This window comes from Panthera tigris, chromosome B3, assembly GCF_018350195.1.
Source record: "Panthera tigris isolate Pti1 chromosome B3, P.tigris_Pti1_mat1.1, whole genome shotgun sequence".
Taxonomy (NCBI): domain Eukaryota; kingdom Metazoa; phylum Chordata; class Mammalia; order Carnivora; family Felidae; genus Panthera; species Panthera tigris.
This window is the reverse complement of record NC_056665.1, coordinates 115,480,610-115,505,874: the sequence shown is the minus strand read 5'-3', so window position 1 is coordinate 115,505,874 and position 25,265 is coordinate 115,480,610. Positions and strand designations below refer to the sequence as shown.

At 38.7% G+C, this 25,265-nt stretch overlaps 1 protein-coding gene across 3 annotated transcripts; it reads left to right on the top strand.

Annotated features, from left to right (window-relative positions):
* The first annotated feature begins 994 nt into the window (after positions 1 to 994).
* Positions 995 to 23,737, top strand: MED6 (mediator complex subunit 6). Of its 3 annotated transcripts, none has more exons than XM_007095128.3 (8): positions 995 to 1,156; positions 5,608 to 5,767; positions 7,039 to 7,130; positions 9,094 to 9,176; positions 9,533 to 9,641; positions 11,755 to 11,870; positions 22,735 to 22,762; positions 23,348 to 23,737. In XM_007095128.3, exons 1-8 carry the CDS (start codon positions 1,135 to 1,137, stop codon positions 23,476 to 23,478), a joined length of 741 nt encoding a protein of 246 aa, XP_007095190.1. In that variant the 5' UTR covers positions 995 to 1,134; the 3' UTR covers positions 23,479 to 23,737. The 3 variants fall into 3 exon arrangements, with proteins under 3 accessions (XP_007095190.1, XP_042845949.1, XP_007095191.1); XM_042990015.1 differs by lacking the exon at positions 995 to 1,156 and adding an exon at positions 4,333 to 4,351; XM_007095129.3 differs by lacking the exon at positions 995 to 1,156 and adding an exon at positions 4,438 to 4,528.
* Positions 23,738 to 25,265: the final 1,528 nt, after the last annotated feature.

Genomic DNA, 25,265 nt, shown 5'->3' with positions numbered 1-25,265 from the left:
TGTAAGAGAGCAATACAGTATATTTTTATTCTACTTAGATTTAAAAATTTTGAATTCCCAGCAGATGAGGTGAAAAATCCCTGTAAATTCATGATCCTCCCCCTTTGCTCCTGGATTGTAAATTCTGGGGGAGCTCTCATAGTATCTAAGTTTTGGAGAAGATATATACACCCACACTTCATCTCTGTATATAGGGCTCCTTTGGATTTGGGGGTTCTCTTCTCCACATCAGTGTCTTACTTGTAGATACCCTCATCCTCTTGCTTTTTAAGGGGCCACACTGGAGCTTGAGAATCTTTCTGAGGCTTTCTATGGCTTCCCCTATCACAGAATGATTCCCTCTCTATGGGCTTGCTTCCTACCCCAGATTACCTGGAATGCAGACACTAAACCCTTAGCCAGGGACCAAGAGGTATTCCCTTTCTTTTAATGTTGTTAATATCTCACTCCAGAAACATTTCCAGTCTTGTGAAATTTTTGTCTGAGGCATCTAAGAATTTATTTAATGGGTTTAGACTTTTAATGGGGTTAGTCACTTAAAAGTTAATGAGTCTCAAATTGTTTCCGCTTAGTTCTGTAGCATCCCACACTTGCAGGATTAAAAACAACGGCGTACTCGCTCCTAAATCTAACAGCCCTGGATACACCCGAGGGACCTTTTAAAATTGAAGATGCACCACCCCCCAACCTCTGGGTCAGAATTTTTTTTTTTTTTTAACGATCACAAAAGATCAAGGTCCAGTTTTCGAATCTCTCAGTGGTTGGCGAGAGGCAGGACTCGGCTCAGTCTCATATTCCTCAAAGCCTCCCCATTTTTTTCCGTCTGTAGTGGCTTTCTCCCCGCCTCTTCTGCTCCTTCTCTCTGCTCCTACTCGCCCCGCCCAGCTCCACTTCCCGGCCCCGCCCCTCACCTCTTTCCCGCTCCTTCACCTGCCAGCCCGGCCCCTCCCCTCTCTTCCCCATTCCCGCCCCCTCCTCCCTGCCCCTCCCCTCCCCAGGCCGCTCTCCAGGCCGCGCAGTCTCCGCCTGGCGTTCCTCGCAGTCCCTGCAGTCAGCCTCGCGCCGCTTCCGTCGTCGGAGCTGTTACGTTTCTACTGCACGCCGGAAAGAGAACCCGAGAGCGCTTTTGCGATTATGGCGGCCGTGGATATCCGAGGTAACCAGCGCTGTTACCCTTTGTTTCCTGATTGGCTGGGAGCTGGTTTGGGGGTTTGTAGCTCGCGGGGGCAAGGTTCAGGTTCGTTTGTGGTAACTCCCAAGGCTCTGATCTGGCGAAATTCGTTCTCCCCAGCTTCTCAGCGGTCTCTTAGAAGCTTCAAAACGAAGGGATTGGAAGCTCTGGGCTTTGCCCTCAGACCTGCAGTGTTGTTGCAGACACGCTCTCCAACAAGACTGGGGCTGTTTTGTCCAGGTGAAGGGGTGGCCTTTGGGCCGAGAGGTGGGATGACGTGAGTTGGTTCATCTCTTGGGACTGGGCGTGGGAGCTGCCTTATTCCTGACACTGCGCCCCACGCGTCCCCGGGCATGAATCCCGAAGATTTTCTTCTTGAGTCTCTAATACCTGCCGTAGAACACACCACAATTACTGAGCGCAAGGATCGGTCCTTTTTCACAACTGAACTGTAAAGGTGCTCAGGTATTTGTTGAATCAGTGAATATATACAGGGAGGCAACATCCCTTAATTGCTATTTGATCTCCGTATAAATTAGGCTATACATTCTCCCCAGCACACGTACACACATCTTTTTCATTGAATTTGTAAAAAAAAAAAAAAAAAAGAAAAAAGAAAAGAAAAAGAAAGAAGCCTAGGAATTGTGCTCTGGAATTTCAAAGAGTGAAAATATAGCTTGAAGCGTGAGAATTTCGTTCCAAACAGACCAGCTTCCCCCTTGGGAGGAGGTATCATGGAAGTTACTCTTCATGAGAACGAGAAAAATTTGAGAGTGAGAGAGTGTCCGTGAATATCTTTATTTTTTACTGTTGTGGTGGTGGCTTCCACAAAACTTCTTACACCTGTAAGAAACTCTCAATCAATATTTACTTCCGTTTGAAACTTTGTGTACTTTTCCTTTAAGGAAGTGTGAATTTTTGTACCTAGATGCAAGCCCTCTTCCCCCTGGCCAATTAAAGAAAAAGGGCTTTCCTCAAAAGATGTCTAACTGTAATATGTTCCTAATCGTTTTCACCTAGGGTTATTTTTGTTTGCATATACCTGATTTTTAAAGGGAAGTGTTTTGAGATTCCTTTTTCTATGTTAACCAAATTGGGGTCTAGCACGCTTAATAGAAATGTATTCTCATTTATAGTTATTCAGAATGTCCAGTGATCTTCAGCATTTCTGTACCGTGTTTTTATGGTTTTGTTTTTTTGTTTTTTTCATTGTGAGAGTTTCAAGTGCCTAATTTTATCACTTGCTATTAGAGAGCTGTAGTTAGGCTATGTCAACATGTTCTCTTGCTGTTGAATAAAAAAGAGAAACATCTAGTCCCTCAGTGTTTTCAAATACTTACCTTTCACAATGTTTTACTTTTACTTAGATTTGTTAAGGTCATTACAAAGGCTTTAAGGTGGGAGAATGTCTGGTGTGTTAGAGGAACAGTAAGGTCAGTATGCCTGAAGCAGAGAGAGAGGAGGTGAGAAGGAGATGAGGTCAGAAAGGTAATTGGTGGCTTGATCATATAGGTAGGGATCGTAGGCCATAGTAAAGTCTTTGGCTTTTCCAGTGAGTAAAACAGACCGCCACTGGGAGGTTTTCACCAAAGGGGATGATCATAATCTGACTTTCTTTTTTTAAAGGATCACTTTGACTGTTGAGAACAGTGTAGAAAGGTGAGGGTGGAATTAGGAAGACCAGTTGGGAATTCATTCCTGTAATACAAGGAAATGAGGTAGCTGGGACTAGGGTGGTAACAGTGGAGGTGGTAAGAAGTGGTTGGAGTTTGTTTGACTTAGTGTATTCTCTTAATGGCAGTGTGATCACAGGTAGTCCTCAAGTGGGACAGGTAATATTTTCTCAGCCACATATCACCCTCTTAATCTCAGTTAACCATTTTGTAAGTGAACGTCCTTGGATTCTGGAGTATATGTGAACCTGTGATGAGTAGAGTCACTTGTCCTTGGCCCTCAATCATAAATTAATTAACATTTGCTGACTATTTTAAATCTGGCCCTATGCAAGTTCTTGATGAGCAAGACATGGCCTCAGTCGTCTAAAAAGTCAAATATAATGGGAACACGTTTGTATTTCTGGTTATGAGTATTAATAAAAGTGTAAAAAATTTCTGTGAGAACATAGAGAAAGAAGCCATTATTTTTGTCTTGCAAAGTAGACAAAGGCTTTGGAGAGATACTGACATTTGAAATGAGTTCAACCTAGCGTGACTGTTTAAATGATATACTAACCTCACACCTTTTTGAAAATAAAAGGAGTCTCTATTTTTCAAAAAGGCATAAACTGGGGGGAGGGGAGGAAAGGTACAAACTAGACCAGCCTTGATTAAGCCAGAGATAAATTTGCTCATGATAATTTTAAAATAAATTGTTGGTACTGCCACCAACATCACCCTAATTAACATTTATTGGGTTATTACAATGTGCTAAGCATTTTATGTACACAATCTAGCATATGGATACTATGTAGTATCTATATAGTACCAACCTCTTTGAGTTCTGTGTGGTAAAGTGGCTAAAATAGTGCCCGGCGCAAAGTCAGTGTTCAGAAGCGGTAAACAGTATTCTTTGCATTTGTATTGGTCTCCTAAGCCATACTTGCCTGGTTTTTAGCTTTGATTAGTTTACCAAATGAGGAAAATATGACATAGGACTGCTGATCAGGATACATCTTAGTGAAGAAAATTATAGGGAAAATATACTGAACAGTCACTTGGAGCAGATGGCATTTATGATTCCTTCTGAATTCTGATTCCTTATTTAAACTTAATATATCCAAGCCAAATTCATTATCATTATTTTCCTAAATGAGTATTGGTTCCTAAGTTCTCTGACTTTATAATTGATGATTCAGGAAATTGTCTGTTTTCTCCCCTAAGAATGTCTATTTGTCCTTATTTTCCCATGCATCGCCATTGCCTTCCACCAGTCTTCATTATCTCATGCCCATATTTATTGACTTTCCGTAATCATTGATAGGTAGAATCTCTAATTACACATTTGTTTCTGCAAATTACTCATCTACCTATGCTGAAATGATCTGTAATAATTTAACAGTTTATTGTCAGTAACCTATTATGACATCATACAGACATAGTTCCATTATGTGAGAAACCTATAATTGTCCATCTACAAATGCTTTTGTTAATAATCATTCCTAAAGAAATAAGAAAGAAATGTGTAAGAAAGTTGCTTTAAAGAAAACTACTTTAATAACTGGATTGTAGTGTTTAAAGCTGAGAATAATGATTATCCTTAGTTGCTTTTCATTAAAAAAATATTTTGCTGAAAATGTTATTTTCTGACCTGATATTTGGATATTATGGCATGATGTAGTTATGATGAACCATCTTAATGGTCAGTACTGATTATTTGGTCATTGATGTACTTCATCTGTTTGCTTTTTGCTTGGTTTCGCAACACACACAGCACATTTTACCTTTATGTAATTACTTTTTCTCATTTTATTCATTTCCTTCAGAACCGCTTATTGCTTTGGATTAGGTCTTTTTTTTTCAGAGGTGCCAGAAGCAATTACCGTTTAGAGAGGTTGAAGTTTTCAGTTCGTCCCTTTTTTAACCAGTATTAAATAGGCATTTTGATGTTCAGACTTACTCTTAATGGGATTTAGTATGATCAATGATATGGAACATTATTGCAATCAATAGCCAATAAAAGCTCAGTAGTTAAAGCTATCTAGTTCTGTTTACCATGTCTTGTTTTTCTTTTTGCATTTTGAAATATTAAAGAGTTAATTCTATTCCAAAATATGAAATTGTATGTAATTAAGGGCATTCTACTTCTCATTAGCTTCATAACTTTTACATTCATTATCTCCTCTGTAATAATAGCTTCCTAACTTATTTCTCTGTCCCTAATTGGTGAGATCTCAAACTGGTGGCTGTGGGTGTGTTTTCTTTGGGATGCATGTTATCTGACAATTTTTGAACAAAACTCAGGATTTCCAATTTTTTGAGACTTTTCTACATTTTATATCCTATCATTTCACATAATCAAATTATTCTCTAACCACTTACCTCTATATTGGTCTATCTTTGTATGTGCATTCTGTCTGCTTGGAATTCTTTGCCCCCCCCCCCCACCTTTTTTTGTCCTAGATGAACCTCTGTTTATACTTTAACGTGTAGTGCTAAAACCCACCTCCTCCTCACCCAGTGAAAAATCATTACTGTTCCCTCAGACAAAGTATTCTCCCTCCACCATGCGCTGATAACACATTTATTCATATCTTTATTTTAGTGCCTATCATGTCACCTTGTTATTGCTTTCTTGCACACTTACCTCTTCTGTGAAAGTGTATAGGTTAGGATCCTTGTCATCCTTATATTCATAATGCTTCCTGCATTAGATGCATAATAAATGTTGGATTGGCTTTTTTACTTTTTTCTCATCCTTTATCATTTTGTTTCCTATAGATAATCTGCTGGGAATCTCTTGGGTTGACAGTTCCTGGATCCCCATTTTGAACAGTGGAAGTGTCCTGGATTACTTTTCAGAAAGAAGTAATCCTTTCTACGACAGGACATGTAATAATGAAGTGGTCAAAATGCAGAGGCTTACATTAGAACACTTAAAGTAAGTTACTGTAAGAAGATAGCATTGTTGCCACTTAGAGATTTTGAAATGAATGGTTCTTTCAAGCTATGGATAGTGAAGTACAGAGTAGAAGTTTGGGAAGAACTGGAGTTTTGTTTGGGTTTGTACAAATTTGACATGCAAAAGAATGATCAGTAATCACTTGTAACCTAGGAAGTCTTTTCTGTATAATTTCATATATTACTGTCTAGTAAAATACAGCTATTAGGTTTAGATGCAGCTCTAATTAGTGATTTTAGCAATGCAACTGTTATCCTCAACCAGGTGACCATACTTACTGTCTCCCTTTTTTTTTTTTTAATGTATATTTTTGAAAGAGAGAGAGACAGAGGGAGGGGCAGAGCGAGAGAGGGAGATACAATCTAAAGCAGACTCCAAGCCCTGACCTGTCAGCACAGAGCCCGACACAGGGCTTGAGCCCATGAACCGCGAAATCATGACCTGAGCTGAAGTCGGATGCTTAACCGACTAAGCCACCCAGGGGCCCCTTACCGTCTCTTTTACATCGAATGTAATGTCTTAAACTATAGTCCGGTTTATAGTAGATTTTTCTTTGTATGACAAATAAAATTTTTGCTTGACAATTGCAAAGTATTTTTTCAGAGTTAGGATGCTAAATAATTAAGAATTATTACAAAAGTTTCTGAAACAGCTGTGTATATAGTTTTTAATCTATCATTAAACATCAGAGAGGGTTCATGAAATTAAATTTCTGTGGTATTTTAAATGACTTTTGTTATGAGGCAAATATTTACAACTATTAGGACAACTTGTTGCTTTTAAACAATCTGGCAGGTTAAAAAATGTTGGAAGGATAAGGTTTTTGATGTTTTCTAGTTGAGTAGAATATAGAGTTGAAATATATGGTCAAGACATGTATAGTCTTCATGTACTATATATTTTTAGATTTTACATATATTTATGTATCTCAGGAAGCATCACGCTATTTTAGTTGCAGTTTTTTGAAATGTACACTCTTCAGTGTACTTTTATGACTGAATATGCTCAGATTTAAGTTTATTATGAATTTTTATAGAGAAACTTTGTTGTTTAAAAATCAAATCTTAGTTTATATCCCACCTATCTGGGAAAATAGCCAGTTTTATTGGACAGCCAGTTTTTAATATCAAACATAGGCAGTTTTAATCCAATTTATAATGTTGCTGTATTTTTATATAATAATCTGAACGTTCTACACAGTTGTTTGTTGGGCATTCATAGATCTCTGGGTGTCTGTGTTCTGTTTTCAGTCAAATGGTTGGAGTGGAATACATCCTTCTACACGCTCAAGAGCCCATTCTTTTTATCATTCGGAAGCAACAGCGGCAGTCCCCTACCCAAGGTAAAAATGTGTAGACTTCAGGCATAATTTTCTTCTTAAAATGCCATGGCTTACTTAACTTTCTGAGCCACATGTTCTTATCTTTTTGGATTGGGGTCTGTTTGGGGGATCCCCAAGACCATATGCATGTTCAGTGCCTTGCTAAGAGGAATCAGCAGACTCAGCATCTAGGTATGTTAGTTATAATCAAGATTTGTTATGGCAGTGCAGTAAGGATCCACAGACATGAATAAGGGAAAAAGCCATATCAAGTGGGATCTGTGGGAATCCACGTGTAAGCTTCCGTTGCTTTCCCTCCTGCGAGGGGCCTCACCAAGTGCATCCTCCCTCCAGCAGCCCCCACGCACATGTGTAATATGTCTGCCCAGGGAAGGCCTTTTGATACTCAGTTTCTTTTGAAGGCTAATCATGTGGACATCCTCTGCCTGCCAAAATTCCAGCTTCTCAGAAGGAAATGAGGTTTCCATTGTAACCATGTTGTTACAGACAAATTGTCTAGGCACTGTAGTATAGCAGGCATAAATTTACCACTTAGGAAATATTTCAAAAGCCAAGTTCCACTAGTCATATGCTTGGATATCAGGAGTCTTCTAGCGTGCCCAAGGACAACTCTGTAAGCACTAACAAAGCAACTTGCTATGTTGCAGCCACCTCTTCTGTGAGTATAGTTATTGGGAACCTCTGGTGCCCTAAGTAATGTCTCATCTCAGTCCGCTGAGTCTAATTCTGTTACAAATTGATAGAGGATCAACTGAAAATCCTCGTTGACCTATTCAACCAAAATTCTTACCTGGCTTCTGTTACTAAACATAAACTTGCTCTAGAAATCATACTGAAGGGTGCAGAATTCAGATTTGACTTTGAATCAAAGAGCTAGTCACCTATTCCAGACATGACCAGCTTTATCTCCTTATTAGATAACCTTTTCAAGACATTTAGGAAAAACCTGCACCCTGGTATTGGTTCTTGAGCAAAGAATGACTTGCTAAAGAAGTTGTGGTTCCAGAGTCAAGAATCCAAATGTAATTTCAAAATCAATGATCTAGAGCCCCTTCCCCAAGGAAAAAAGAACCTTAGACAAAGGCAAGACCAGGAACAAGATTTCCATGATGAGAGGGTTCAAGGTATGGAAGCGACAGAGGTGGTACCAGCTTCACTAGCAGCTGTTTTCTTCTTTAGGACCCAGGAATGGGGCACAGTGGCAAGTTTAAAAAAAAAAAATTTTTTTTTTTTTTTAGTGTTTATTTAAAAAAATTTTTTTTGTTGTTTATTTATTTTTGAGAGATAGAACACAAGTGAGGGAGGGGCCGAGGGAGAGAGAGGCACAGAGTCCGAAGCAGGCTTCAGGCTCTGAGCTGTTGGCCCAGAGCCTGATGTGGGGCTCGAACTCACGAGCGGTGAGATCATGACCTGAACCAAAGTCAGACACTTAACCAACTAAGCCATCCAGGCGTCCCTGCAGTGGCAAGTTCAGTGCATCTGATATCTTCACCCTAGGCCCTAAATCTCTCACTCTAAGGTCTTATTCTCCATAGTGTAGTTGAGTGATAGCAGCGTTCGATCACTTGGGAACTTATTAAAAATGCACTATCCCTACTGAATAAGAATCTGACTTTCACAAGATGCTCAGGTGATTCAGAGGCACGTTCAAGTTTGAGAAGCACTGCTCTAGGTTGCAAACCTTTTCTGTTATGGTCCAGAGAGTAAGTATTTTAGGCTTTGAGGGCCTCGTGGAGTCTGTAACAGCTACTCAACCAGTGTCAGAGCAGCCTTAGATAATATAAATGAATGAGTATGGCTGTTTTCCAATATAAATTTATTTACAAAAATGGGAATTGCCAAACGATGCCTTAAGCTTTAATACGGAAAAATAGCAAATTTTAGTTGTTCTTTTTATGAAAATCTATTTAGCAGTTTGTATGCATAGCTGTATTCATGAATGTTTTTATTTTCACTGCTTTAGTTATCCCACTGGCTGATTACTATATCATTGCTGGAGTGATCTATCAGGCACCAGACTTGGGGTCAGTTATAAACTCTAGGGTGGTAAGTATCTTCACATTCTTGAAACACTAAACAAAACTTTTAATCAAGCTATATTTAATCAAAACTTTTAATCAATCAACTTTTAATCAAGTATCCAGGAATCCAACAAAAGCTTCTCCTTCTCTTTCTCATGTAGGTTGGTATGAAGGGTTGACTATCAGAATATCTTGAACATTGGTTACTATGGGCCAAGTCCGTGTTAAAAGTATATATCACAGCCCAGCTCTATAGTGATTCAGGTTCTGGAAAAACCCCAGAAAATTACTATCTTTGCATATGTAATATTTTGTGGGTGTTTACTTTGGAGATTTTAGTTGATCTAATGAGAAATTCAGAATTTGTTTTCTTTTTACAAGCTCACTGCAGTGCATGGCATTCAGTCAGCTTTTGATGAAGCTATGTCCTACTGTCGATATCATCCTTCCAAAGGTTATTGGTGGCACTTCAAAGATCATGAAGAACAAGGTGGGTAGAATACCTGGACCTCCTAAGAACTCTTTGGTGTTTTGAGAATGAAGCTGTTTTCTTTAGGAAAATGGCTATTGATTTCTAGGTGTGTTTTACATAGGAAGATTTCATAGGGTGATGGCATTGTCCTAGCTATGATTCCTGTAACTGGATTTGGTAATAATAGCTTTCCCATAGGAACAGATGTAAATTTTAATCTGTAGGTAACTGGTAATCTTTTATAAATTGATTCAAGGTTTTAAAATATTTGGAACATATAGAGGATAATCAGTGTTTGGAATGAATCATGATGATGTATCCTGCTTACCTAACTGTTGAGTCATCTTGAAATCTGGAGCCTAAATATCCCCAGTCTTCAAAGTAGGGGAGATACTTTTATAGCCCTATTTCCAGATGGCCAGTCTGTTTAATGATCTTTCCATGTTACTACCTACCCAGGTCCCCTAGTTTCCATAGCTGCTAATCTGCTACTTGTTCTGCACCGTATTTTACAATAAAAGTACTCCTGGAAATGTGTCTATGACAATATACCTATACTCGAAATTTCCTTCTCTGAGAAGTAGCAACTCAAAATAAGTTATTGAGGGAAAAATAGCTTTTAAATAGAATTCAGCCTTTATTATTTTTTTTTTTTAACGTTTATTTTTGAGACAGAGAGAGAGCATGAATGGTTGAGGGTCAGAGAGAGGGAGACACAGAATCCGAAACAGGCTTCAGGCTCTGAGCTGTCAGCACAGAGCCCGACACGGGGCTCGAACTCACGGACCGCGAGATCATGACCTGAGCCAAAGTTGGCCGCCCAACCGACTGAGCCACCCAGGCGCCCCAGAATTCAGCCTTTAAATGGAGCAAATGGTCTTTCAGATACAGTTGTATTTATTCTTTTTTTTTTTCTTCAATATGTGAAATTTATTGTCAAATTGGTTTCCATCAATTGTATTTATTCTTAATAGTAGGTGCAGGTGGCAGCATTTGACATAGGAAGGTTTCTCCCCAGAGCTATTTGCCCCTGTTATAATGGAATGTTTGCAATAAAACTTATCTGGAACTCTTCATTGAGAGACAGTGCCTCAGTCCACTTAACCTTCTGAGGAAGTTCCACACACGTTTGATTTCAGAAATTCTCTTGCAGGTTCTTTTCTTTCTTTCTTCATGATCTGCTGTTGTTTGGTTTGTCCTGTCCCCTGCCCTTCCCAGTGAATTACAGTCTTTATAATTGAGTATGGTAACTTGAGTTTGTGAATGTTGCATTTCCATTTGTAGCTATTAGGTATAGTGGGAAGACCATTTTAATATACTTAAAATATACACAAGATAATTTCAAATTAATACTCTGGATTGTGATTTAGGTAATTATGGAAAACTTTAGCCTTAAAATTCTCTTTCTTTTTTTTAACGTTAATTTTGAGAGAGAGAAACAGAGTGTAAGCAGGGTAGGGACAGAGAGAGGGAGACACAGAATCCAAAGCAGGCTCCAGGCTCTGAGCTGTCAGCACAGAGCCCAACGTGGGGCTTGAACTCACGAACTGTGAGATCATGACCTGAGCCAAAGTCAGACACTTAACCGACTGAGCCACCCAGGCGCCCCAGCCTTAAAATTCTTAATATCTATGTATGCTTACATACCAAAACTGAAGTATCTTTAAAAGAATCAGCTTTTCATTTTTTTATTTTTATTTTTTTTAAGATTTTTTGAAGTTTGTTTAATTATTTTGAGAGAGAGAGAAGGGGAGGGGCAGAGAGAGAAGGAGAGAGAGAATCCCAAGCAGGCTCTGTGCTCTTAGCACAGAGCCCAACGTGGGGCTCGAATTCACAAACCATGATTTCACGACCTGAGCCGAAAATGAGTCAGATGCTTAACCCACTGACCCACCTAGGTGCCGGAGGAGTCAGCATTTTAAATGTTAAAATGTTAACTTCATTTAAGAGGGAGAGTTAGAACACTTGTTTGTATATGTTGTGTTTAATTTATTTGGGGGGATGGTTTTTGGAATAGCAGTCATTAAAAATAATGATAATTTGAGTATATTCATGGTGGACAAAGGTATGTAAAATATAAGACACCAAACTAATTAGGCAGTGTTTTGATTTGGATTTCATATTTTAATAGATAAAGTCAAACCTAAAGCCAAAAGGAAAGAGGAACCAAGCTCTATTTTTCAGAGACAACGTGTGGATGCTTTGCTCCTGGACCTTAGGCAGAAATTTCCACCCAAATTTGTGCAGGTAATGAGAATGCATGTGGTTAATGTTGATTTGACACTTTTTCCTGGAATATTTATTTTTAATCGAGAACTGTTTCAGATGTGACCTAAAAAGACTGACTTTCCTCATTAATTAAAAAATGGTCTCTTGGCGAAAAATCGTATCTGAATCAAAGGAAAGGTTTTCAAAGACTTAATGGAAGAAGTAGGTAAAGGGATTGTAATTAACACTGTTCTGTGCCTTTAAGTTTATTTTCTCTTTGAATCCTCACAGACTAAGGACTGCATATGCACAATGTTCTCATTCAAAGGTTGCTGAAAGTGTCATAGATGGTAACTAAACTAGAATCTGAAACATGTTTTTACTCTGTCTGCTGCCTTTCAGCCTGATGTGGTAGCTATCTAAGTCCTTAAATGATAGATTAGTTAAAACTTTTGTAATAAAAAGAACATTTGAGGTAGAGCGTTTGGCATAATAAATGGAGGAAGCAGGAGTAGTAATAAATAGAGTTACATCATAATGGTGATTTAGTTATGTGAATTCCATTGTTATTTTGGGTGGTTTTGACAGCAATAGCAAAGTGAGCTTTTGAAGTGAGGTAGGTATGTGAACATGTTATTCTCCTGGTTAGTCTTAGTTCATACAGGTGTTTACCAGGGCTGTGTGTACACAAGGTTGGGGGACTAAGATTTTCAGGTGCGTTTTAGATTAAATGAGATTTTTCACACTTTGAGATAACTTTAAAACAGGCCTCCTGTTCCCCTTTCCCTGACCCTCCTTGTGTGAGAGGAGTGCGCTGTTGGAATGGTAATGTGATGAAGGGAGCAGAAGACAGAGTGGAAAGCAGCGCAGGAAATCTTGCGAATTGTATTTGGAGATAAATTGTGTCTTTCGAATAAATAAACAAACGTATCGTAGTGTCTGTAGGAATCTGAGTACCCATGACAGTGTAGATGAGGTGTCGTTGACCATTCATTCAGTGAGTACATAGTATTTATGAGGGAGGCTGGGTGGGGGAAGAACACCTAGACATGCACAGAACAGCAGCCGTTAGGCACATGTTGACTACCAAGCATGTGAAACATGGCTCGTCTAAGGTGCGCTGTGATGGAAGTGTAAAATACATACTGGGCTCGAAGACTTAGGGAGAAAAAGTAAAATATCTTAATAATTTTAAAATATTGATTATATGTTGAAAAAATGCTATTTTAGATATATTTGGTTAAAAAATAAAATTTATCGGTTTCTGTTTGAAAATGTAACTACCAACTTACATTTGTGGTTCACATATTTCTTTTGGATAATGCTGATCTAGAAAATGGGGATAGAACACACAAAACCAGAAACATGAAAGAGTATTAATGGACACATTAATGGCTATATTAATTCATGGACAGATTTCTCAGAAACCAGAAATCCTTAGTTAGTTCTTCTTTGTCTAGTTCCTTGAGCTATAAACTTAAGACTGCTTATTTGAGAACTTTCTTTCCTTTTTTATTTATTTTTTTTTTTTTTTAATTTTTTTTTTCAACTTTTTTTATTTATTTTTGGGACAGAGAGAGACAGAGCATGAACGGGGGAGGGGCAGAGAGAGAGGGAGACACAGAATCGGAAACAGGCTCCAGGCTCCGAGCCATCAGCCCAGAGCCCGACGCGGGGCTCAAACTCACGGACCGCGAGATCGTGACCTGGCTGAAGTCGGACGCTTAACCGACTGCGCCACCCAGGCGCCCCTCTTTCCTTTTTTAAAAAATTTTAAAATCTTTAAAATTTTTCTTTAAAAACATTTTTTTTAAGTTTATTTTTATTTTGAGACAGAGAGTGTGCAAGAGCAGGGAAGCAAGAGGGGCAGAGAGAGAGAGGGAGAGAGAATCCCAAGCAGCCTCCGTGTTATCGGCACAGAGCCAGCGTGGGGCTTGAACTTGTGAACCGTGAGATCATGACCTGAGCTGAAATCAAGAGTCAGTCAGATGCTTAACTGACTGAGCCACCCAGGCACCCCTCTTCTTTTTAATGTAGGCATTTATTACTATAAATGTTACTGTTAGTACTGCTTTTGCTGCATCCCATAAGTTTGGGTATGTTGTGTTTTCATTTTTATTTCTTTCCAGATTTGATTTCCTTTTTGATTTCTTCTGTGACCCCTAAGTTGTTCAGGAGTATGTTGCTTAATTTTCACCTACAAGTTAGCAAATGCAAAGAAATTGAAAAGGAAAATGAAACTAAGAGTTGTTTTCAAAAGACAAAACTGACAGACTTTTAACTAGAGTAATAAGAGGAGACTCAAGTAAAATTAGAAATGAAAGAGGAGAGGGGCGCCTGGGTGGCTCAGTCGGTTAAGTGTCCAACTTCGACTCAGGCCATGATCTCACAGCTCGTGAGTTCAAGCCCCGCATCGGGCTTTGTGCTGACAGCTCGGAGCCTGGAGCCTGTTTCAGATTCCGTGTCTTCTCCCTCTCTCTGACCCTCCCCCATTCATGCTCTGTCTCTGTCTCAAAAATAAATAAACGTTAAAAAAAAAAAAAAAATGAAAGAGGAGATAGAAACAAAAGGATCATAAGAGACTGTATAAACAATTACATGCCAACAAATTGGAAAACCTAAAAAAAAAGAAAGAAAAGAAAAGAAAATTGGAAAACCTGTAAGAAATTCCTAGAAACATACAACCTCCCAAGACTAAGTCATGAAGAAATATAAAATCTCAACAAACCAAAAGTAAATAAGGAGATTAAATTAGTTCTCACAAACCTCTCCACAAAGAAAAGCCTGGGACCAGATGACTTCACTGGTGAGTTCTACCAAACATTTAAAGGGAATTAATACCAGTCCTCAGACTCTTTCAAAAATTGCAAGAGGAAGGGAACATTTTCAAATTCATTTTATGAGGACAGCATTATTCTGATACCAAAGGCAGACAAAGACACTACAAGAGAAGAAAACTACAGTTCAATATCCATGATGAACACAGATGCAAAAATCCTCAATGAAACACTAGCAAACTGAATTTAACAGCACCTTAAGAGAATCCTACACCATGATCAAGTGGGATTTATCCCTGAGATGTAAGGATGGTTCAACATACTGAAATGAATCTTGTGATATACTGCATTATCAGAACAAAGGTTAAAAATCACGTGATCATCTCGATAGATTCAGAAAAGGCATGTGACAAAATTCAGCACCCTTTTATGATTAAAAAAAAATTCAAGAAAATGGATATAAAAGGAATGTACCTCAACGTAATAAAGGCCATATGTGATAAACCCACAGCCCACATACTCAATGGTGAAAAACAGTTTTTCCTTTAAGATCAGAAACAAGACAACGATACCCACTCTCCACAGTACTGGAAGTTCTAGCCAGGGAAATTAAGCAAGAAGAAGAAATAAAAGGCATTCAAGTAGGAAAAGAAGTAAAATTGTCTTTATACATGATCCGTGACAAATCTTATACATAACAATTCTAAAGATTCCCCTAAAAAGCGGTTAGAACTAATCAACGAATTCAGTAAAGTTGCAAGATGCAAAATGAACACTCAATTGGTTGAATTTCTGTACACTAACAACAAACTATCTGAGGAGGATTAAGAAAACAATCCCATAAAAAATACATGGTAGTAAACTTTTTGTTTTCAGCTTTATTGAGATGTAACTAGTGTTTACCATTGTGTAAGTTTAAGGTATACAGTGTGCTGATTTGGTACACTTCTGTATTGCAAAGTGACTTACCATAGCATTAGCTAACACTTCCATCATGTCACATAACTGCCTTTTCTTTTTTTGTGGTGACATCATTCAGGATTCACTCTTACCAACTTTTAAATGTATAATACAGTATTAACTATAACCACCATGCTGTACATCAGATCCCTAGAACTTAAGTTATCAGTGGAGGTTTGTACCCATTGACCAACATACTCCTCTTCTCCTGCCAACCCTCTCTCAAGCCACTGATAACCATCCTTTACTCTGTATGAATTTGACCTTTTTATTTTTTTTATTTATTAAAAAAATTTTTTTTAATCTTTATTTTTGAGAGAGAGAGAGAGACAGTGCAAGTGGGGGAGAAACAGAGAGAGATGGGGAGACAGTATCTGAAGCAGGCTTCAGGCTCTGAGCCGTCAGCACAGAGCCCAACGCGGGGCTCAAATTCATGAACCGGGAGTTCATGGCCTGAGCTGAAGTCAGATGCTTAACCGACTGAGCCACCCAGGCGCCCCCGAATTTGGCCTTTTTAGATTTCATTTATATGTGAAAGTATTTCACATTCTCTTTCTGGTTTATTTCCCTTAGCATAATGCCTTCAAGGTTCATCTTTTTTTTTCTGCAAATGGCAGCATTTCCTGCTTTCTGGTGGCTGGAAAAGACTCAATTTCATACCACATTTTCTTTATTCATCTTTTGATTATAGGTTGTTTCTATATCTTGGCTATTGTGAGTAATGCTGCAGTGAACATGGGAATGCAGATGTCTTTTCAGTATCCTGTTTTCATTTTCTTTGGATATATCCTCCTAAGTGGGCTTGCTGGATCATTTGGTATTTCTATTTTTAATTTTTTAAGGGATCCTCTGTACTGTTTTCCTTCCATACTGTTTGTACCAGTTTACATTTCTGCCAACGGGGTACAAGTGTTCCCTCTTCTCCACATCTTCACCAGCACTTGTAATCTGTTGTCTTTTTGATGATAGTCATTCTAATAGGTGTAAAGGGATATCTCATTGTGGTTTTGATTTGCATTTCTCTGATGATTAGAATGTTGAGCACCTTTTAATGTACTTGTTAGCCAATTGTATGGCTTCTTTGGAAAAATATTTATTCAGTTCCTCTGCCCATTTTTTAATTGGGTCGTTCGGTGTTTTTGTTTCGTTGTTTTGCTTTTGAGTTGTATGAGTTCTTCATATATTTTGGATCATAACCCCTTACCAGATATGTGATTTGCAAATATTTTCTCCCGTTCTGTAGGTTGCCTTTTCATTTTGTCGATGGTTTCCTTTGCTGTGCAGCTTTTTCTTTTGATGGAGTCCCACTTGTTTATTTTTGCTTTTGATGTGTTTGCTTTTGGTGTCAAAACCAAAAAGTTATCTCCAAGACAGATGTCATGGAGCTTATGGCCTATGTTTTCTTCTAGATATTTATGGTTTCAGGTCTCATGATTTCAGTCCATTTTGAGCTAATCTTTATGTATGGTATAAGACAGTGGTCTACTTTTGGGGTGCCTGGGTGGCTCAGTCGGTTAAGCATCTGACTTCGGCTCAGGTCATGATCTCGTGGTCCCTGAGTTTGAGCCCCGCGTCAGGCTCTGTGCTGACAGCTCAGAGCCTGGAGCCTGTTTAAGATTCTGTGTCTCCCTCTCTCTCTGACCCTCCCCCATTCATGCTGCATCTCTGTCTCAAAAATAAATAAACGTTAAAAAAAAATTTGCAAAAAAGATAGTGGTCTACTTTTATTCTTTTGCACGTGGCTGTCCAGTTTTCCTAACACTGTTTATTGAAGAGACTGTCCTTTCCCCATTGTGTTTTCCTAGTCCTTTGTTATTAACTAATTGACCATATATTTGTGGCTTTATCTCTGGACTCTCTGTTATGTTCCATTGATGTATGTGTCTTTTTATGGCAATATCACACTGCTTTGATTAACCACAGCTTTGTAGCATAGTTTGAGCTGGAAGCATTCCCATGTTTATCGCAGCATTGTGCACAGTCGCCAAGGTAGGGAAACAACCCACATGGCCAACAACAGATAAATGGATAAAGAAACTGTGGTATATACGTATAGCGGAATATTATTCAGCCTTTAAAAAGAAGGAAATTTTACCATTTGCAGCATCATGGGTGGACCTGTTAGACACTATGCTAAGTAAAATAAGTCAGTTGCAGAAGGATGAGTACTATATGATTCCCTTATATGAGGTGTCTAAAGTAGTCAAACTTACAGATGCAGAAAATATGGTGGTTGCCAGAGGACAGAGGAAGGGGGGAAATAGGGAGGTGTTAAATGAATATAAAGTTACGGTTATACAAGATGAATAAGTTCTGGAGATCTGCTGTACCACATAGTGCCTATAGGTAACCATATGGTGTTGCACACTTAAAAACTTGGTAAGAGGGTAGATGTCTTGTCGAGTGTTCTTAGCACACGAATAAAACCCAAAACCAAAGAAACATAAGGAATCTTTTGGGAAGTGATGGATGTGTTTACCTTGATTGTGGTGGTGGTATCCCAGGTGCATGTGTATGTCCAAACTCATCAAATTGTGTACATTAAATATTACCCTATGTGATTGTGGTGGGGAAGAGTAATGGAATACAAGACGTAAAAGATGGTTAGGGTGAGATTGAGGATTTTGTATGCTGGACAAAGGAATTTATGGTTCATTTTATAGTCCAGTATTTATTTGCTATTTTAAACATTAAGTTATTTGAATTATTTGAACTGTCATCACTACAAACCAAAGCAGTGTCAATTTTTATATATTCTTTTTTAAATAATGCTCTCTTGAAGTATAGAAATATCTTTTTTCCTTTTAATGTTTGTTTATTTTTGAGAGAGAGACAGAGTGCGAGCAGGGGAGGGGCAGAGAGAGAGGGAGACACAGAATCTGAAGCAGGCTCCAGGCTCTGAGCTGTCAGCACACAGCCCGACATGGGGCTCAAACCCCTGAACCATGAGATCATGACCTAAGCTGAAGTCAGATGCTCAACCGGCTGAGCCACCCAGGCGCCCTGAGAAATCTCTTTAAAAAAAAAAAAGATTTTAAAAAGTATTTATGTATTTATTTTGAGAAAGAGACTGCGTGAACAGGGGAGAGGCAGAGAGAGAGGGAGAGAGAGAATCCCAAGCAGGCTCCATGCTCAGCCCAGAGCCCCACCTGGGATTTGATCCCATGACCATGAGATCATGACAAGAGTCAGGTGCTTAACCAACTGAGCCACCCAGGTGCCCTAGAAATATTTTGTACCTCATCTTCTAGATGCTTACCACTGACTAGCTGAGAACTATGAATGGTGGCAGTCGGGACCCATTAAATGTTACAAAACAAGTTGCAAGGAAGTAATGCAGTATAGTTTTATGTTTTATGAAGGTGACCATTAACAATGTAGAGGATGCTTAGGAAAAGGTGATGTTTAGAATCAGAGAAGTTAGGTTGTGGAGAGCTTGAACTAATTCTGTGCCTGTAGAGAGAAGATAGATTCAAGAGATATTTGAATTCAGGATTGCCCAAATTTGGTGGTTGGATTTGGAGAGGTTGGCAGTAAGGATAATTCTGAGGCTTCAGGCTTAGATTTAGACTTGGTTTTGATTGTTAACCAAAATTCAGAATATAGGAAAAGAAACAGATTTGTGGTTTAAATATTAGGGGTTTAAATTTTAGTTGTTAAGCATTCTATTTTCATTGACCAACCGCCGGAACATTCAGTAGTTTACTGCTGTGTTTGGGTTCTGAGGTATTCCAGCTGAATGACCTCTTTTTTTTTTTTTTTTTTTTCTGGCTGAGTGTCCTGTTAAGTCCCATGTGCTGTCCTATCCTGATGAGCTAGGCTGGACAGTGCAGAAAACTCAAAGACTTTTGAATCTTAAAACAAAAAAAAAAAAACAACTTTGCTTTATAGAAAGTTATAGAAATTTAAGATAATATATAAAAGTAAAGAGAATAATTACAAACAAAATCCCCATGTACCCGTTATCTGGCTTTAACAGTTATTAAACATAGCCAGGCTTGTTTTGTCTTCTTTCTCTATTTCCTCCCAATTATTTTGAAGCAGGTTGTAGACTTCATATCATTTCAGTGAGTTTTTTACATTTTTCTTTTAAAGGTTTAGCTACAGTCACACTTCAGTTGTCATTTTCTAGAACCCCACATTTCCTGGGGCGTGTGGGTGGTTCAGTTGGTTAAGTGTCCGACTTTGGCTCAGGTCATGTTCTCGTGGTTCATGAGTTCGAGCCCTACATTGGGTTCTGTGCTGACAGCTCAACCTGGAGACTGGTTCAGATTCTGTGTCTCCCTCTCTCTCTGCTCCTCCCCCATTTGCGCTCTCTCTCTCTCTCTCTCAAAAATAAATATTAAAAAAAATTTTTTAGAACCCCACCTTTCATTTAACCATCCAAGGGCCAAAGCCAACTCCCAAAGGGAGAGTATGTCCAACTCTTTGTAACAGAACTAGGAGAAAGATGGCTTTTTCTAGAATTGTTCCTCCCTTTGCTCCTTCTACCCAAAACATTTCTCCTTACATCAAGAGAAGAAAATAGATACTTGGTTTACTTGAAATTTCCTACGAGCTCCCTATTTACCCATTGTGTCTCCCAGAACTATTTGTAGTTCAGAACTTACTCCTACTTATCCATTATTTGACAGTTGAGCTGCTGGGTTGCCCCTATGAAAGTGCTCAGGAGAATATTAGAAAAGTCCTGCCTACTTTGCTGGAACTCCTTTTTCCATATTTTAATTTGTGTTACTACTGAGAGTTACACTGATACTGATGTGATAGGAGTTCAGGGCCTTTTATGATGAATGTCTTTTCAATGCTGTTTTCAGAAGATGCTAGAACACCATAGTATATTACTTCAGCTAGATTTATCACAAGGTTACTTGATCAGATTTTGTCAGAAAGGTGCCCCCATTTTATTTTCCTATCTGAAACCACATCCTACTAGTTTGTTTGACAGTATTCACTAGAAAAGCTGAGAGAGAGTGCATTGGATGTTATTCCAGTGTCCAGATCTAGTCCAGTGTCCAGTATAGTTCAAATGGTTCAGTGCTAGGAGTATAAGAAAACCCCTCTCAATTTCTCATTTCCTCAATGTTGTGCCATATATTTCCTCTCTTGTTTTAAAGTAAGAAAAACTATTTGTTCCCTCAGATTGCTTTGTACATGTTTAATTCCTGATGTGTTCATAAGATACATGATAATGTGGGTGTGTTGAGGGTTCCCATAACGCCCTCATGTTTGGAGATTTGCTTGAAGGACTCACAAGATTTATTTCAGTGACATAGTAAGGATATACAGCCAGATGAAAAAGACAAGTAGCATCTGGAGGAGCCCATGTGCAGGCTTCCTTATATCCTCTCCTTCTCATTAGGAGTTATACAAAATGTGTTCTTTCAACAACGAAAATGAGGCAACGTGTGTGGTATTTCTGCCCAAAGAAGTCCATTAGAGACTTGGTTCCAATGTTTTTTTTTGGGGGGGGGGGGATCATCCTATAGGTGTTCTCTAGCTCATACCAAAATTCACATGCCTGGAAGAAAAGCAAATGTTCAGCATGAACAACATTGTACAGTCTAGGCACAATGAGCCACCACTATCCGAATGGTGAGAACTTTCCAAAATTCAAATTCCTAGTCATCAACAAAGGCCACCCTTGCCTTTCAAACATAGAAGCCTCAAGCCTTCTATGTTAATCTTTTCTGCACAATGGATAATAGTATGGAGCTCAGTTTTGGTCTTATTAAGTGTAATGTTCCCAGAACTTGCAGTTGGGACGGGCTAGTAGGCAGTTGGCAGCATGAATCTGGAACATGTGATATCAGGAAATTTGGTCATCTTTAGTCCTAGGAATAGATAAGAAAGCTTAGGGAGGGCATAGAAATTCAGAAAATGCCTGGAGATGTTTACTTTAAAAATGAAGAGAGCATTTTCTTTGGAGATGACAGAGAAGTCTATAAAGCAACGTGTGTGTATAGGTAAGGGTATAAGTTTGAAGGTAGTTAGATGGGAGGGAACTTGGGTTGTTGACATCCCTTTTTTAAAACGTAGACTACAGGGGCACCTGGGTGGCTTAGTCGGTTAAGTGTCCGACTTCAGCTCAGGTCATGATCTTGCGGTCCGTGAATTTGAGCCCCGTGTCGGGCTCTGTGCTGACAGCTCAGAGCCTGGAGCCTGTTTCAGATTCTGTGTCTCCCTCTTTCTCTCTCCTCCCCTGCTCATGCTCTGTCTCTCTCTTCTCAAAAATAAATAAACGTTAAAAAAAAATTAAAAACATAGACTACAGAGCCATTGGCTTCAGGTGAAGGGTAGGTTGTGAGCCTTGAGGAGGAAGGAGGAGAAAAGTTTTAAAGCATTTAACTTGGGTAATAGGAAAAGGGAGATGACAGCATAATCAGATAAAAGAACTGCTGTGCACAATGGAGGATCTTACTTTGTTCCTGACTCATGATGCCCCATCCTTTTTTTCCTATAGTTTAGTTTTTAATAGTACTCTAATCAGAAGCCTTTACGTTCATAGGAAAATACCTTTTTCCTCTTTGCTTCCCGTACCTGCCAACTTTAAAAGTTGGAGGGTTGATCCATATTTCATTTGCTTTCTTTGAGTTCATGTCCCCTAAACGAATAAGCCTCGGGAGTCTTGAAAGCCTCCATTATTCTCTCCCATTGGATTCTACTTAGCTACTTTTTTTCTTAATTTTTTTTAAAGTTTATTTACTTATTTTTGAGAGGGAGAGAGGAAATCCCAAGCAGGCTTCGCACTGTCAGCATGGAGCCCGATGTGAGTCTTGAACTCATGAACTGTGAGATCATGACCTGAGCCAAAATCAGGCGTCAGATGCTTAACCAACTGAGCCACCCAGGGGCCTCTCTACTTAGCTACTTTTTGAAAGCATTATAGCCTGGGTACAGAGGTAGAGGGCTTTATAGATAGCTGTTCAAGGGAAACTTATTTATGTTTGACTCTTTTGTTCTAGTTCTGTCTTTTCTGGAACATGAGAATAAGTAGAAAGTGATAAATTTACTTTTTATGGTACATGAATAGTAGTTTCTCTTTATGGAGTCAATTTTAATATAATTTGAATGAAGGTATAATTTTAATAAGAATTACGACGTCAAGAAGAAGAAAATTTTGCTAACCTACCCTGTTTTCTCCCCTCCCCGCCTTTTTTAAATTATAGCAAAAGTCTGGAGAAAAGCCTGTCCCAGGTATGTTCCTGATGTTCTTATTAAACTTGAAATAAAACTCAGTTAACAACTATAGCATGTAAGATGAGCTGTGGTCCTTTTGTCCTTCTAGACTCTCTCATGGTAATTCATTACTTCTAATTTTTGAGATCTGCTGAATTGCCAAAAGATGGTGATTTGTGGTAGTCATATTAGTATTTGAAAGATTAATTGGAGTGGGAAAGAGTAAGTATTGAGGATGTGTGGAGAAGATGAGGTGATTTGAAGTTGTTTTTAGTTCATATCTCAGTGTGAAAAAAAGCTGTTCTGTTTCATCATTGAAAACAGATATTGAACTATGTGTTCAGCCTGGGATAGACTATATATCTTGTTTATGAATAATGTCCTGTGTTTTTGTCTACTATCACAGATTTGCTTGGGTTATCAGGTTTTTAGGTTTGTAAATGGGTTCTACGCCTGCCTGATGAAACTGCTAAATTTAGCATTTGAGATAAGCAGCAGTTCTAAATGAACTTGAGCCTGAACCATTCACATGACCTTTGTCTAAATTGATCTCATCCCTCCACCTTCCTCTCCCTCCAAAAAATGTCTGCTTTTGATGTCTAGTGGATCAGACAAAGAAAGAGGCAGAACCTATACCAGAAACTGTAAAATCTGAGGAAAAGGAGACCACGAAGAACGTCCAACAGATAGTGAGCACTAAAGGCCCCCCGGAAAAACGAATGAGGCTTCAGTGAGTACTGGTCAGAGAGAGAAGCTTGCAAGACTCCTCTTGTCCATTATTGATACCTCATTACCGTGGCAGGCTCTTGAACTTTAAAATTCTTTGTCACGACCCTTCCATTTGTACAGAATGTGCTTGTTCTTTAAGAAGGATGTAAGGATCCTCATGCTTTTGATAAATATTTTTTATGTATCTTTTGTAACCTTTCCCCTACTAGAGCAGCTTCCTTACTCAAATGTATACTGCTATATATACATCTAAAAACAAAATAAAAGTATTTGTATAAATCGCTTTATCATGACTTTTTTCCCTTATTTCTCTCGCTGAAATATTTTCACATGCACTTTGTAAACACGAAGGATTAATGTGAAAGGAGTAACTAAGCTTATTTTCTTATATTAGTTGTGCATTTCTCAGTATTAAAATAATAAGTTGCAATTTGAAAGATAAAAGGTAAAAACCTCCCCCTATAAATATGATAATAGTGAAGTTTCTTTGTGCATAGTTTTCATTTTTTATTTTTTCTATAATTTATTCATTTTTTAATAATTTACATCCAAGTTAGCACATGGTGCAACAATGATTTCAGTAGTAGATTCCTTAAGCCCCTTACCCATTTAGCCCATCCCCCCCACAACCCCTTCAACAACCCTCTGTTTGTTCTCTGTATTTGAGAGTCTCCCTGTTATTGTATTATTTTTGCTTCCCTTCCCTCAGGTTCATCTGTTTTGTGTCTTAAAGTCCTCATATGAGTGAATATGATATTTGTCTTTCTCTTGACTAATTTCACTTAGCATAATATCCTCTAGTTCCATCCACATAGTTGCAAATGGCAAGATTTCATTCTTTTTGCCAAGTAATACTCCCTTGTGTGTGTGTGTGTGTGTGTGTGTGTGTATCTTTATCCATTCATCCATTGATGGACATTTGGGCTCTTTCCATACTTTGGCTGTTGTTGGTAATGCTGCTATAAATATTGGGGTGCATGTGTCCCTTCAAAACAGCACACCTGTATCCTTGGGTAAATACCTAGTAGCGCAATTGCTGGGTCATAGGGTAGTTCTATTTTTAATTTTTTGAGGAACCTCCATACTGTTTTCCAGAGTGGCTGTACCAGTTAGCATTCCCACCAGCAGTGCAAAAGAGATCCTCTTTCTCCGCATCCTCGCCAACATCTGTTGTTGCCTGAGTTGTTAATGTGAGCCATTCTGACAGGTGTGAGGTGGTATCTCATTGTGGTTTTGATTTGTATTTCCCTGATGATGAGTGATGTTGAGCATTTTTTCATGTGTCAGTTGGCCATCTGGATGTCTTCTTTGGAAAAGTGTATTCATGTCTTTTGCCCATTTCTTCACTGGATTATTTTTTGGGGGGTGTTGAGTTTGAAAAGTTCTCAACTTTTATCTAACCCTTTAAGGTTCTAACTTTATCTGATACGTTGTTTGCAAATATCTTCTCCCATTTCGTCAGTTGCCTTTTAGTTTTGCTGATTGTTTCCTTCGCTGTGCAGAAGCTTCTTATTTTGATGAGGTCCCAACAGTTCATTTTTGCTTTTGTTTCCCTTGCCTCTGGAGATGTGTTGAGTAAGAAGTTGCTGTGGCCAAGATCAAAGAGGTTTTTGCCTGCTTTCTCCTCAAGGATTTTGATGGTTTCCTGTCTTACATTTAGGTCTTTCATCCATTTTGAGTTTATTTTTGTGTATGGTATACAAAAGTGGTCCAGGTTCATTCTTCTGCATGTGGCTGTCCAGTTTTCCCAGCACCACCTGCTGAAGAGACTGTCTTTATTCCACTGAATATT

Excerpts from the sequence above, each read along its gene's own strand:
- MED6 (XM_007095128.3), top strand. The coding sequence starts at position 1,135 with ATGGCGGCCGTGGATATCCGAG. Across the intron at positions 9,642-11,754 it reads CAAAGATCATGAAGAACAAG|ATAAAGTCAAACCTAAAGCC; the intron begins GTGGGTAGAATA and ends ATATTTTAATAG. Across the intron at positions 22,763-23,347 it reads TGGAGAAAAGCCTGTCCCAG|TGGATCAGACAAAGAAAGAG; the intron begins GTATGTTCCTGA and ends TTTGATGTCTAG.